The following is a 15261-nucleotide window of genomic DNA, read 5'->3' on the forward strand; positions in this document are numbered from 1 at the left end:
AACCATCTCTGCTTCCATCCAAACCCAATCCCTCTACTATAAACTAGACCTGACCCCTCTCATCCACTCAAGGACACCATTCCAGCAATTCCTCCTCTCTCTGAAGCCATAGGTTAAATCCATTTCACCTGTCTTCACTAATTAAGTTTGTTTTAAGATTCGCATGTTCTCCCAGCAGCATGAAGCCTAAACAGTAAGATGTTAGCCTGAGTTATTGCCCAGAAACTTGGAGGCTAATTCAATCTGAAAGGGTTAAGATACGATAGGACCACTGACCCTCTAACTGGGACTGCACCAGGGTCCCCTCAGGAACTTTTTGACATCAGAGGGCTCAAACCCCCATGCTCAGAATGTACAGAGGTGCATAGGCAAGTTATGCCTGCACAGGAGGACAATTCCTGAATCTATTCCCAATCACATCCCCACATTCCCCCACACCCCCAGCTGACCTGAATCATCTTTATTTGTAATCCCATAAATACCCTGGCCCCTTGCCTTTTGGGAGTAGACTTATGACTTGTTCTTTCAGCCTCTCCTCCAGTTGTCTCACAAATAAGACCTCTTTTTGCTGCAAACACTGGTGTCTCAATATTTGGCTTGCTGTGCATCAGGCAGAGACCTCTTCTACTTTGTCAGTTTTTCTCCCTCTAAGGGGTCATTCTCTATCAGACAAATGCATGGTCATTTCTTTCTTAAAACACTCTTATCTTGATCCTGCTTGCCCTGCCAGTTGTTTCTATCTCAGCTCTTGTTGCTAAGTCACTTCAGTCATGTCCGACTCTGTGCGACCCCATAGATGGCAGCCCACCAGGCTCCCCCGTCCCTGGGATTCTCCAGGCGAGAACGCTGGAGTCGGTTGCCATGTCCTTCTCCAATGCGTGAAAGTGAAAAGTGAAAGGGAAGTCGCTCAGTCGTGTCCGACTCTTCACGACCCCATGGACTTCAGCCCACCAGGCTCCTCCATCCGTGGGATTTTCCAGGCAAGAGTACTGGAGTGGGGTGCCATTGCCTTCTCGGATCTCAGCTCTATCTGAAGCTGAACTTCCTATAAAGGCATCTACTTCCTGTCTCTAATTCCTCTCCTCCCATTCTCAAACAACTGCAGTCAGGCATCAACCCCTTTTGCTCAACCAAAACTGCAAAATCACCAATACAAAATCGTGCTGCTAAATCCTCAGCATGTTGCAAATGCTCAGGCTCCTCTTGACCTATCAACGCTATTTGTCAGACTCCCTCTGCTTCTCCCTCCTACTTCACATGTCTTTGAAGACACCTGGCTTACCAGCTGTTGTTGTTTAGTAGATAAGTTGCATCCAACTCTTTTGTGACCCCATGGACTATAGCCGGCCAAGCTCCTCTGTCCATGGGATTCTCGAGGCGAGAATACTGGGGTGGGTTGCCATTTCCTTCTCCGGGGGATCTTCCCGATCCAGGAATTGAACCCATGTCCCCTGCATTGGCAGGTAGGTTCTTTACCTCTGAGCCACTCCAGGAGCCTGGCTCACCAGCTACTCTTTTCCATTCTCCTCTGAAAGAAGCCCAAACTTCACAGATTCTTCAGCTGCGATCTAGGCTGCTGGCATAGTGAAGGCACAAGGGGGTTGAGAAGCTAAGCACCCAAATGGAAGATTTAGGTTTTGTTTGTAGGCCTCACTGTGTGGCATGCAGGATCTTAGTTCCCCAACCAGGGATCAAACCCATCTCCTCTGCACTGGGAGCATGGAGTCTTAACCACCAGGGAAGTCCCTGGAAGATTCGTTCTAGATCAAAGATTTGCTCTATCAACTATGTTCTCCTTCGTGTGCTCGAGCCACTAGGTCCTTGCTCCTCCTCGCCGTAGAGGCAGCACCTGGCAGCAGAGGACCCCGCGAGGGGGAAAGGGGAGGCATACTGCACCGCTGCATCTCACTGGGCTGCAGTAATTCCAACAACCTCCTAGCTGTGCTCTCTTCGTCCTTGCTTACTCTGTTCTCAACATAGCACAAATCAGAACCTGTTACTCCTCAGCTCAAAACTCTCTCTACTTTCCATCCCACTCAGAGTAAAATCCCCGGGTCCTTTACCACGTTTGTAAGGTCCCATGCAAATGGACCCTCTCTGCACTCATCCTTTCCTCCCTCCCCTTACTCCTGGCTCCAGCCGTCTACACTCTCTGCTGACCCTCAAACCTCCCAGCGTGCTCCCACCTTCAGCCTTTGCACCAGCCCTTCACCCTGAAATGCTCCCCTAGGGTGTCTCCTGGCTATTGCCCTCAATCTCCATCAAACACTGTTTACATGTTCTCTCTTCAAGAAACCCTGCTTTCCTCCCAGTCTCTAACCATCCTCATCCCTACTTTTGTTTTCCCCTTTGCCTGTCATCCTCTGATACCATATTCTGATTGACTAATAATATTTGCTGTCTGTATCCCCACCCCCAATCCCAAGAGCCTAGGAAGGTGCCTAACACATAATAAGCACTCAAATACTTGACTATATGAGTGTCTAGGAAGGACCGTGCCTTTCATCAGATTAGCAAAGAGTTTTGTGCTCCAAACAAGCATTTAAATATTATAAAACATTTCTAAGGACTAAAGCTGTTTGAAACCAAACTAACCCCTTGTTCCAGTCCTCAAAGAGCCTTTCTGAATAGGGACATGGCAGCAGAACCAAATATATGTTGCCCTTGGCTTTTTCCAGTCCCCCTGACTTGACAGTGTTGGGGATCTCCTCCTCCCCTGGTCTTGGAAGCCCCTGAATGCTGGCTGGGCAGCAGCCTCCAGCCCCCACGAGAGCACTCCCCCCCAGCAGTGGCACAGACAGGAGAGAGACCATGAAATTTACCATGCAAGTGGGCACTGTATGTGGAGGACGTGCTGGGAGCAACGAGAACAGCAGCAAATACAGAACAGAAAATAACGATCTTTGAAATGGCAAAAACAGGACACATTATCTAAGCACTAACACCTAAGGTGGCGGCTGCCAGGCTCTGGTGGGCAGCTCCTCAGGAGAGAGGGGCAGACTTCTTTCCAGGCTGCCTGGTCTTCAGGCCTTGTAACTTTTCATCTTTCAGCGCCTTCAAGAATTTATCTGCAGAAGACCAAAACAAACTTAGATGTAGGAGAGAGAAAGGCTTTTTTCTAACACTTCCAAAGCTAGCTTTGAGGAAGCTATCATGTGCTTCCCCACATGAGTCCCAAACCTACTCAGACCCAAGATGGGTGAGAGGGGGGGAAACCCCTAAGAGCCAAAACACATACAAGTGGAGAACTATGTGGTTGAGAAATCCAGGACTTGGAAAGTCCAAGTATTCTAGGAGTTTTCTTCTTGAGGTAGTGGGGAAGGGGACATCAGAGAGTGCCTGATGAGTTGTGGGACCGTTCCCATAGCCACATGTACCTAAACATGTAGTTTACTTCACAATGGTGGGGATGGTCTTTCTAGACCCATCTGCCTTCCTCCAGTGGTCAAGTGCTAGCCTTAGCCAGACCAGGTGTTGGCAAAGACAAAGTCTGTTGAACAGCCTATGGCTCCTGAATATTCCACAGTGCAATCTGGTCCTTCTGGGAGTAAAACTGGATTTAACAACTTCACTCTGGAACAGGGAGGACTCAGACAGTTTGCACACTAGAGGAATCCTGCCCACATCAGCACACTTGGTCTGCCCTGGTCTAAGACTTTAGACCTAAGATCAGATGGCAGAGGCCAGGACCCTGGTGAGAGGGCAGCCAGGGGCATCAGAGGAGGTGACCTTCCAGCATTGAGAAATGGATGATCCCAAAGCCCCTTGGTGATCGTCCTCAGCCTTCTAGGTCTTGCACCTCTCCCTAGAGATCAAATGATCCTCACCTACTTCCCCTCCTTCCACTGAGGACCCCAAGTTAAGATAAACACTGAGCCAGGTCTCTAGAAACAGGGGTTGTCTGTGGGGGTGGACCCCCCAGGGTGGTTGTACTACTGTGAAGGAGGCTTAAAGTTCAACCTGGGGGTTGTGATGGACCGAGTTCCAGGTTTAGAGCTCAGAGGTATTGGTTTGGGATCCGGGGTTCCTGGGAACTGGAGTCTGAGCCTAAAGGCCACACTGCAAGTGAGGGGCTCAGGGGACACGGAGCCAAGGACGGAGCCGAGGCAGGCTAAGGCGCCGAGGTCACGCACAGCGCTGGGAGTCGAAGCCGTCCCCAGTTATGGTGAGCAGCTCCAGCTCCTTAATCCGGATCTCCAGCTCGCACAACTCCTCGGGGTGGGAGGCAGAGGCTAGCCGGGAGGTCGTGGGGCCAGGAGCCAGCGGGGAGGCCGCTGCCTCAGGCCTCGGCGGTGGAGAGTAGAAGAAGCGCAGAGGCTCGTAGGGGATGGAAGCCAGGCCGGAGGGCCAGGGAGGGGGACAAGGGCGCTCACTAGGGGGACCCAGGCCGGGTGGCGGCGGGGGTGCTGAGGCCGAGGGTGCCTGGGGCAGTGACCGGCCCCCCGCCGCCGGTGCCCCTCCCGCCGGCGCCCCTCCAGCCTTCAGGGGCACGAAGAGCTTTTTCCAGATGTTGAAGTCGCTGAGCGGGGACGAGGAGATGCCGCGGTCGTAGAGAGACGGGAAGTAGAGGGACGGAGCCGGTCGCTGGCTCATCGTGGGGCTCTGGCAGCCGCGCCGCCCCTTCGGCATCGTTTGAATGGGAAGCTGCGTGGGAGGAACCCCGAGCCAAGAGACTCGAGCCCCGGCCTGGCCCCGAGTCACCGGGATTCCGAGGTTCCACAGGCCACGCCCCGAGGGAGCGGCCCCGCCCCCAAACAGTCGGGGTTTTCAAGTCCGGCTGGCCACGCCCCAGAATGTGGCCCGCCGCCGCCCCCTGGAGTGAGAAAGGCCGCCCTAGTAGAGGGAACTGGGGAATCTGGCAGGTCCCTTCTGTTGTGCCGCTCATCCCCTACCTGCGATCACCCACCGTCCTCCACAACAGCACCTCCACGTCCTCTGCCGAGGTCCAGCCCCGGTGGATCCAGGGAATTCGAATCGGGGATGGAGTCGGAGTCTGGGAAAGGATTATTTAATTAGAAATATAAACAGATTAGGAAAGAATAGTGTAGTAGGAAAATTAGTGGAGAAAAGAGGCTGAATAACTTGGTTCACGTGGAAAACTAATAAAACCTCGAGACAAGAGGTTTGCACCATCTACTTAGGCTACTGACACCCACTTGAATAGCGGAGGGTGCCCCACCTTGGGCTCCCTCTCACGTGGATCTTAGAAGCCAGGGCAAGTAAGTAAACTTGGTGAGCCTCCGCGCTCCAGATGGGAATTTAGCTGGAAAAGGGGAGAAAAGAACGACATGGGGGAGCCCAGCATCAGTGCAAGACTCACAACTTTATTTTCAAAATCAGCTTATATACCCCAAGTTGTATATAAAGAAATAACGGAATATGCAGAGTTATGCAGGAGAAGCAGTCCTGACCCTCATTGAGACCAGGCTTTCTTTTTGCATACCTTCCCGTATACAAAAGGTCTCAGGTGGTTTACATTATCTTCTGGCCAAGAGGCCTGTTAACATTTTTATGGCTCTCTTCCTAGATAAATGTCTATCAACCAGAAAACTTTTTCCCTAGAAGAGTTTTTTCTTTACTCTGCATCACCCTCAAAGTACTAAATAAAGTTACATTCCTGTAGAACAAAGGTGCAGTGGGTTATAACAAAGATCTAATGTTGCTAATACCAGGTCTACTACCTGTTTTTTCTATATACCAACTATATCTACGAATAAAAGATATGAAAATTTGGCAGCAAGTATTGGCTCAACAAATGAAACCTTTAATCAGTCCTATTCTAATGATTTTGACTCCTCAGAAGCCCCTACATTCCTAGGATGTTTTAAGCCTCCTGTGCCTCTTGAGGTCGGGAGGCCACAAACAATCACATGCACAGCTGTAAGAGTCCAGCAGCCAGGCTAGAAAGCCATCAGAGGGGTTTTGGGATTGAAACACTCTTATTATGCCCAGGAGATTTATTATCTAAAAGCTCTAAATTAACTTTTTCCAGAAAAAGGTGGTGGGGGGACAGCCCCCTGTTAATGTCAGAAGAGTAGGTGGAAAGCATAACACAGTAAAGCAGGCAGACTCTGGTTTTTGGGGGTGGATGCTCAGGAAATTCCAGGGGGAACCCCTGAAACCTGATCACGCCCTTGCATTTTGTCAGGCTTCCTTCCTCATGACCTTTGCCACAGGCGGGATTCCTCATGCTGGTTCCTGGCAGTCCTCCACACCCCGGCCAGGTCCCGCCCCAAGAGTCCCACTACCGCTGCTGAATTTCACAAGCCTCACTCGTGTTATTGCACCCCTGACTCCTGCTCTCTCATCCCACTGTAACCTCATCCAAAAGTAGGAAGCCGCGAGCTGGTCAGAACTCCGAGAGGAAACTTTCTTCAGTCTCGCTCTCCTTTCATGTGTTTGTGCCTGCGTGTGTGCGGGCATGCTCAATCGTGTTAGACTCTTTGCGACCCCACAGACTGTTGCCCACCAGACTCTGTCCACAGAATTTTCCAGGCAAGAATACTGGAGTGGGTTGCCATTTCCTAGCCAGGGGATCTTCCCCACCCAGGGATTGAATTTGCCTTGACAGGTGGATTCTTTCCCACTGTGCCACCTGGGAAGCCCCTCTCCTCTTATAGGGAGGAAAAAAAAAAATCCTAGAAACTTGCCCCCTGCATCAGCAGACTTCTCTTACCACCCCTCCTTGCAGAGAAGTCTGGGGAAACAAGTATCTGACTTTTCATTCTCTATAACCAAAGAAGCAGATTGATGGGACTAGCTGTCAGAACCAACGCAAGTTTTCACCAAATTTCCCAGTGTTGTGGACAATTCTGGGAAAAAAGAGAGAGCCTTTTATGGATTTGTAATAGATCTGACCTAGGTGTCTTTAGTGAAATGCAGTTTAGTTTTCTTCCTAACATTGCTTATCAGGAGCTAAAAGGCAGTCAACAAACCACCAAAAGGAAATTCTGCAGAGCAACCCTCAAACAGCTCAGTTATTTTTCCAGGTGACTTGGATATACTGCCCAAGGATATGCCCAGCTCATTTAAATAGTAGCCTGTATTAGTCATAGACAGAAAAACCTCTGCCTAATGATACTGAGGTGAAGGAACAAAGATGGGTGGGTGCCAGTTTAGTCTGTTGGTCAGTTAAGATCTTAAGTCAGATCCAAGCCCAATAGCAAATATTGTGTGTGTGTATGTGTGTGTAGCAGCAAAGGATAGTCAAATGTCCTGGACTGGCAAGTTGCTTGACTTCTAAGATGGTTTTCTGCAAAATAAAAGAACCAGGTGGCCTCATAGGGTTGTTTCTGATGATCAGATGGAAGACAGTAGTGTGTGTGAAGAACTTGTAAACGTATGTATTCTGTCCAAATATAAGAGCAGTTCCCATTGAGGAGCTTGTCTGAAACTAGTAAGCTTTTTTTCCCATACTCACCTGTAAGCTTCTTGAGGGCGAGGATCTGGCCAAGGATCTTATAATGCTGGGCATATAATGGTGGTGGTGGAGTGGTTTTGTCCCCAAGTTGTGTCCAACTCTTGTGACCCCATGGACTGTAGCTCTCCAGGCTCCTCTGTCCATGGGATTTTCCAGGCAAGAGTACTAGAGTGGGTTGCCATCTCCTTCTCTAGGGGATCTACCCAACACAGGGATCGAACCCAGGTCCCTTGCATTGCAGGCAGATTCTTTACCAACTGAGCCACCAGGGCATATAATAGGACTCAATAAATATTTGGGCACTTTTAAAACAGTGTTATGTATTGTGGGACCTGAAGGAGATCGGAATATACCACCACAAAATACACCACTTTGGCATAAGAATTATTTTAAGTTGAAGTTAATTGAGAAAAAGCAGACACAAGAGTTACTCTGTCCTCTCCTTTTCTGCCTAAAAGCAGGGCATAAATTTCCCCTTTTAAAGGTTACAGAATTTCCTTTGTAAAAATAAAATAAATTTCCCTTTGTGGAGGTGTCCCCAACCCCTTCTCCCATGCCAGAATAAAGAGACAACTCATCACTGGAAATGGCCCTAACTTGAGTCTGCATAACAGAGCCTTACCAAAAAAACTTTATCTTCCATAAGTTTCCCCCATTTATTGGGTTGGCCAAAAATTTGTTTGGGTTTTTCTGTAAGATCTTACTAAAAAACTTGAATCAAGTCTTTGTCCAATCCAATATTTACCTTCCCACAATTTACCTAGAAATGAAAATTCCTGGAAACCCAAGCCCTTTTCCCCTTTGTCTTGTTTACAGTTTATCACCTTTTGTTGAAATGGTTTAGGAGCTCTCAAGCCTAAACACTTCTTTGGGTTTTCACTACTGTTGTATAAGTCTACGTCCCAACCAGTAATGCTGAAAAAGCTGAAGTTGAACGGTTCTATGAAGACCTACAAGACCGTTTAGAACTAACACCCAAAAAAGATATCCTTTTCATTATAGGGGACTGGAATGCAAAAGTAGGAAGTCAAGAAACACCTGGAGTAACAGGCAAATTTGGCCTTGGAATGAGGAATGAAGCAGGGCAAAGGCTAATAGAGTTTTGCCAAGAAAAATGCACTGGTCATAGCAAACACCCTCTTCCAACAACACAAGAGAAGACTCTACACATGGACATCACCAGATGGTCAACACCAAAATCAGATTGAGTATATTCTATGCAGCCAAAGATGGAGAAGCTCTATACAGTCAACAAAAATAAGACCAGGAGCTGACTGTGGCTCTGATCATGAACTCCTTATTACCAAATTCAGACTTAAATTGAAGAAAGTGGAGAAAACCACTAGACCATTCAGATATGACCTAAATCAAATCCCTTATGATTATACAGTGGAAGTGAGAAATAGATTTAAGGGCCTAGATCTGATAGATAGAGTGCCTGATGAACTATGGAATGAGGTTCATGACATTGTACAGGAGACAGGGATCAAGACCATCCCCATGGAAAAGAAATGCAAAAAAGCAAAATGGCTGTCTTGAGGAGGCCTTACAAATAGCTGTGAAAAGAAGAGGAGTGAAAAGCAAAGGAGAAAAGGAAAGATATAAGCATCTGAATGTAGAGTTCCAAAGAATAGCAAGAAGAGAGAAGAAAGCCTTCTTCAGCGATCAATGCAAAGAAATAGAGGCAAACAACAGAATGGGAAAGACTAGAGATCTCTTCAAGAAAATTAGAGACACCAAGGGAACATTTCATGCAAAGATGGGCTCAATAAAGGGCAGAAATGGTATGGGCCTAACAGAGGCAGAAGATATTAAGAAGAGGTGGCAAGAATACATGGAAGAGCTGTACAAAAAAGATCTTCACGACCCAGATAATCATGATGATGTGATCACTAATCTAGAGCCAGACATCTTGGAAAGTGAAGTCAAGTAGGCCTTAGAAAGCATCACTACAAACAAAGCTAGTGGAGGTGATGGAATTCCAGTTGAGCTGTTTCAAATCCTGAAAGATAATGCTGTGAAAGTGCTGCACTCAATATGCCAGTAAATTAGGAAAACTCAGCAGTGGCCACAGGACTGGAAAAGGTCAGTTTTCATTCCAATCCCAAAGAAAGGCAATGCCAAAGAATGCTCAAACTACCGCACAACTGCACTCATCTCACACGCTAGTAAAGTAATGCTCAAAATTCTCCAAGCCAGGTTTCAGCAATACGTGAACCGTGAACTCCCTGATGTTCAAGCTGGTTTTAGAAAAGGCAGAGGAACCAGAGATCAAATTGCCAACATGTGTTGGATCATGGAAAAAGCAAGAGTTTCAGAAAAACATCTATTTCTGCTTTATTGACTATGCCAAAGCCTTTGACTTTGTGGATCACAATAAACTGTGGAAAATTCTGAAAGAGATGGGAATACCAGACCACCTAACCTGCCTCTTGAGAAATCTGTATGCAGGTCAGGAAGCAACAGTTAAAACTGGACATGGAACAACACACTGGTTCCAAATAGGAAAAGGAGTACATCAAGGCTGTATATTGTCACCCTGCTTATTTAACTTATATGCAGAGTACATCATGAGAAATGCTGGGCTGGAAGAAACACAAGCTGGAATCAAGATTGCTGGGAGAAATATCAATAACCTCAGATATGCAGATGACACCACCCTTATGGCAGAAAGTGAAGAGGAGCTAAAAAGCCTCTTGAAGAAAGTGAAAGAGGAGAATGAAAAAGTTGGCTTAAAGCTCAACATTCAGAAAACGGAGATCATGGCATCTGGTCCCATCACTTCATGGGAAATAGATGGGGAAACAGTGGAAACAGTGTCAGACTTGATCTTTTTGGGGCTCCAAAATCACTGCAGATGGTGATTGCAGCCATGAAATTAAAAGACGCTTACTCCTTGGAAGAAAAGTTATGACCAACCTAGATAGTATATTCAAAAGCAGAGACATTACTTTGCCGACTAAGGTCCGTCTAGTCAAGGCTATGGATTTTCCAGTGGTCATGTATGGATGTGAGAGTTGGACTGTGAAGAAAACTGAGCGCTGAAGAATTGATGATTTTGAACTGTAGTGTTGGAGAAGACTCTTGAGAGTCCCTTGGACTGCAAGGAGATCCAACGAGTCCATTCTGAAGGAGATCAGCACTGGGATATCTTTGGAAGGAATGATGCTAAAGCTGAAACTCCAGTACTTTGGCCACCTCATGCGAAGAGTTGACTCATTGGAAAAGACTCTGATGCTGGGAGGGATTGGGGGCAGGAGGAGAAGGGGACAACAGAGGATGAGATGGCTAGATGGCATCACGGACTCGATGGACGTGAGTCTGAGTGAACTCTGGGAGCTGGTGATGGACAGGGAGGCCTGGCGTGCTGCGATTCATGGGGTGGCAAAGAGTCGGACACGACTGAGAGACTGAACTGAATTGAACTGAACTGAACTGTGTAAGGCCCACATGTGTGTGCATAATAAATCTTTTCTCCTGTTAATCTGTCTTTTGCTGCTTTGATTCTCATGACCCAGCTACTGAACCTAAAGTAGCAGAGGAGGTTTTTTCCCACCTCTACAGAACTGTAGTAAAGGTAAGAACCAGGGTCTGAGACTCAGACCTGGGACCAAGCTGTGAATCCACTGTGTATTTGGCTGTGTGGGTGAACCTTTCTGAATCTTAGTTTTTCATCCATACAGTGGAAATAGAAATGGTACCTACTTGCAATGGGTTGGCAAGATTAAATGAGACAATCTAAGTACCTGGGCATAGTACCTATATTAGCTCTTGTTGTTACATGTTGAAGATCCTTAGAATGGAAAGAGACTTTGCATTAAGTTTTATTAAATGATGTAATATAATCACATGTTTTTATGTGTATTTCTCCTTTCAAAGAGAGAAAGCTTCCAGATGTTTTTTCTTAGCTCCAAGATAATCTAAAGATTTGACACTGGATGGCTTAATCATAACACCATTGTGTTATAAAATGGGTTTATAAAGAGGTTGTTTCCTGTAACAAGCACACCGCAAGAAAACTCAGGTGCCACAATGAGATAAACCTGAGTTTGGAGGTGAAGTCCAAATGGAGCCATAAAAAACCATGGTTGTTAAGAAAAACGCCTACAGATTATTTCTGCAAACAAAGGTCCAGGAAATTCAAGTTGCTAAAGAAAAGATAAAGCAGGCTTATGTTCATTTTAAACAGAATCTTTCTCTCCTGGAGTCCAAAGCTGTTGTATAATCTGCCTCTCCCCCCAAATCCCCATTTAGTGCCATCGTATTGGGCTTGAGGGATTCAATTCCTAACACCCCTGTCCCCTGCTTGCATTTGGAACCAAGACACACTTGAGGCCTTTTTTGCTGATGAAGTCCAGTTGGAAGAAGTGGTTAGTGGTCTGGCAGCCAGCTAGGCTTACTGATACTGCACCTCTCAATTGACCTCACCCACTAGCACAAGGCCCTGTGGGAAAACCACAGGCTTTGTGTGCAGAGAAAGGGCCTTCATAGGCACAGTGAAGAGACTGCCAAGAACCAACCTGACTCTTTCTCTGAACTCTCTAAGCAGGGCTGTCCTTTCTCCACTCTAGAGGAGAGGGGCCAGGAGTGTCACTCTTCATAAGACATCAAGATGGAAGTTCCTCCCAACACTGACTTAAACTCTATTTACCTAGTTTGCCTCGTTGCAGTTGGAGTTTGTGAAATTTCCATGGCCACATCCCTCTCCAGCCTGGCAGTCCTGGGGTGCTGTCTGCCTGGCTCCCTGAGTCGTGGGACTGCTGAAGATGGTACAGAAGACTTCCCCTGGGAGTACCCTTTCCCTCCATCACTCTAGTTCTGCGTCTAGATACACTGCTGGCCAGCACACCTTCTCTAGGGTCTCTGCCTCTTCAGGGGTACATCAGGATTTTCCATGCTTGCCTTGGCTCTGGATGGCTTTTAGGGAAATACAGTGGCTTGGAATATAACAGAGTTGTTATGGAGAGAATGTTTGTGTCCACTCAAATTCTTATGATGGAAAAGGCAATGGCAACCCACTCCAGTACTCTTGCCTGGAGAATCCCCGGGACGGGGGAGCCTGGTGGGCTGCCATCTATGGGATTACACAGAGTCAGACACGAGTGAAGCGACTTAGCAGCAGCAGCAAATTCATATGAAATCCTGACTCCCATTGGGAGGGTAGTAGGAAGTGGTTATGTCCTGAAGACACAGCTCTCATACATGGGATGAGTGCCCTGAGAATAAAAGAGCTCTTTTGCCCTTCCACCATGTGAGGACACAGAAGACCACTGCCAGTGAACCAGGAAGTACACTCATCAGACACCAAGTACACTGGAGCTGTTATCCGGGACTTCTCCCCAGAACTGTGAGATAGAAATGTTTGTTGTTTATGCCACGCAGCCTATGGCATTTTTTATATAGCTGCTTGAACAGGCTGAGACAAGAGTCAATGCTTGAATCAGGACTCTTTGTGACTCCGAGAAAATCATGCTAGCTCCCTGATCCTCCGTCTTCTGACCTGGAAAGTGAAGACAGTATCTGCTTGATAAGCAGTACCTGGGACACATCTCTGCTGCTCAATGAGGTGTGACTGATTAGTTTTCACTTCCACATGGATTCCTTTGTTTATCACGAGGTCCTGGTAAGTTAATGAGAAAAATGGATCAGGAGGGGTCCCTCCTTGAAAATCAGACCCCCTCCAGGCTGAGAGGCCTTCCCTCATGGCTTAGATGGTAAAGAATCTGCCTGCAATGTGGGAGAACTGGGTTCGATCCCTGGGTTAGAAGATCCCCTGGAGGAGGGCATGGCAACTCACTGCAGTATTCTTGTCTGGAGAATCCCATGGACAGAGGAGCCTGGCAGGCTACAGCCCATGGGGTTGCAAAGAGTCAGACATGACTGAGTGATTAAGCAGCAGCAGCAGCCAGGTTGAAAAGCCCTATACCCTAGAAGCTGATTAAGACACTGATAGGGGAACCACAGAATGCATTTCAGGACTTAGTGCTGAAGGTTCTCCCATCTTCGTGAAGAAATAATTCAGTGAGAGGCAGAGTGATAGATTCAGTTCAGTTCAGTCACTCAGTCGTGTCCAATTCTTTGCGTCCCATGGACTGCAGCACACCAGGCCTCCCTGTCCATCATCAACTCCAGAGTTTATTCAAACTCATGTCCATTGAGTCAATGATGCCATCCAACCATCTCATCCTCTGTCATCCCCTTCTCCTCCTGCCTTCAATCTTTCCCAGCATCAGGGTCTTTTCAAGTGAGTCAGTTCTTCACATCAGGTGGCCAAAGTATTGGAGTTTCAGCTTCAACATCAGTCCTTCCAATGAATATTCAGGACTGATTTCCTTTAGGATAGACTGGTTGGATCTCCTTGTAGTCCAAGGGACTCTCAAGAGTCCTTTTAGTTACTGAAACTTCTGAGAAATCCAAGTGGGCAGGAAAGGGAGTGCCACCCTGAGAACTTAGGGGGCTGCAGTTCTTTAATCAAAGGAAGAGGTGGGGGCGAAGACCACATTGTTCCTCATTCTTAAGTGGACATCAAGCGTCCATCAGCTGCTCCTCTACACCGAGTGGGGGAGCTTTCTTATCTCTACATAGTCAAACTGGAACTGTGGTCGTTGTTGTTCAGTTGCTCAGTCGTGTCCAACTCTTTGCGACACCATGGACTGTAGTCTGCCAGGCTCCTCTGTCCATGGGATGCTCCAGGCATGGAGAATACTGGAAGGGATTGTCATGCCCTTCTAGGGGATCTTCCCAAACCAGGGATTGAACCCAGGTCTCCTGCATTGCAGGCGGATTCTTTACCATCTGAACCACCAGAGAAGCCCAATGGCACTACAGAAATGAGAAACAGGTGGTAACATATACTAAAATATGGCAAATCATGTCATTTCAGTAAAATGTCACCTTTCTCCCATATATGTGTGTGTATGTGTGTGTATATATATATATATATTTTTTTTTTTTTTTTTTCCTGTTTTGGCCACATTGGGTCTTAGTTGTGGCATGTAGTATCTTTAGTTGCAGCATATGACCTCTTAGTTGTGGCATGTGGGATCTAGTTCCCTGACCAGGGATTGAACCCAGGCCCCCTGCATTGGGAATGCAAAGTCTTAGCCATGGGACCACCAAGGAAGCCCCCACCTTTCTTCTATATTTCTGCTCTTAGTACATGCAGAAAAAGCCCCTTCTCGAGAATCATTAACTTGATTTTGATGGGTATGATACAGGTCTTAGTCCATCATCATCTTATTGTTTGGGGGCATGTCTCATGCTTCTGAGGCACAGCTTTGTTGCCAAGCAAGTCTGTGTGGTTTTGTTGCTAGGCAAAGCCTGCTTGCTTTCTCTGCTAAGCAAGCCTGCTTTCTTGAGTGATCATTAACTTACTGGAGTCTTCCATGGAGTTAACTATTTAGTCATCTGCTTTGTCCTTCTACTCTGTCCTTATGGTGTGTGTGTTAGTTGCTCAGTAGTGTCTGACTCTTTGTGACCCCACGGACCCCCCCAAGCCCGCCAGGCTTCTCTGTCCATGGAATTTTCCAGGCAAGAATACTGGAGTGGATTGCCACTCCCTTCTCCAAAGGAACTTCCCAACCCAGGAATCAAACCCTGGTCTCCTGCATCACAGGCAAGATTCTTTACTGTTTGAGCTACAAGGAAGTCGTCCCTTTGGTAGTAAACATATAAATAGAGGCTACTGTGTACCAGGTACTTGTCATCACTCACTTTATCTAACAACCCCTAGAAGTAGGTGTCATTATCCCCATTTTCCAGATGTGGAAACTGAGGCACACAAGGTTCAGTTAACTTACCTGAGGTCCTGTGGCTGGTTGGCATCAGAGCTGGAGTTCCAC

At 47.1% G+C, this 15261-nt stretch overlaps 1 protein-coding gene across 1 annotated transcript; it reads right to left on the minus strand.

The window, feature by feature from the left end:
* Positions 1–2982: 2982 nt before the first annotated feature.
* Positions 2983–4629, minus strand: C16H11orf91 (chromosome 16 C11orf91 homolog). Its single transcript, XM_068987961.1, has 2 exons — positions 4134–4629; positions 2983–3068 (listed from the first exon to the last, which is right to left on the minus strand). Exons 1-2 carry the CDS (start codon positions 4627–4629, stop codon positions 2983–2985), a joined length of 582 nt encoding a protein of 193 aa, XP_068844062.1.
* Positions 4630–15261: the final 10632 nt, after the last annotated feature.

Source organism: Capricornis sumatraensis, chromosome 16 (assembly GCF_032405125.1).
Source record: "Capricornis sumatraensis isolate serow.1 chromosome 16, serow.2, whole genome shotgun sequence".
In the NCBI taxonomy this organism is placed as follows: Eukaryota; Metazoa; Chordata; class Mammalia; order Artiodactyla; family Bovidae; genus Capricornis; species Capricornis sumatraensis.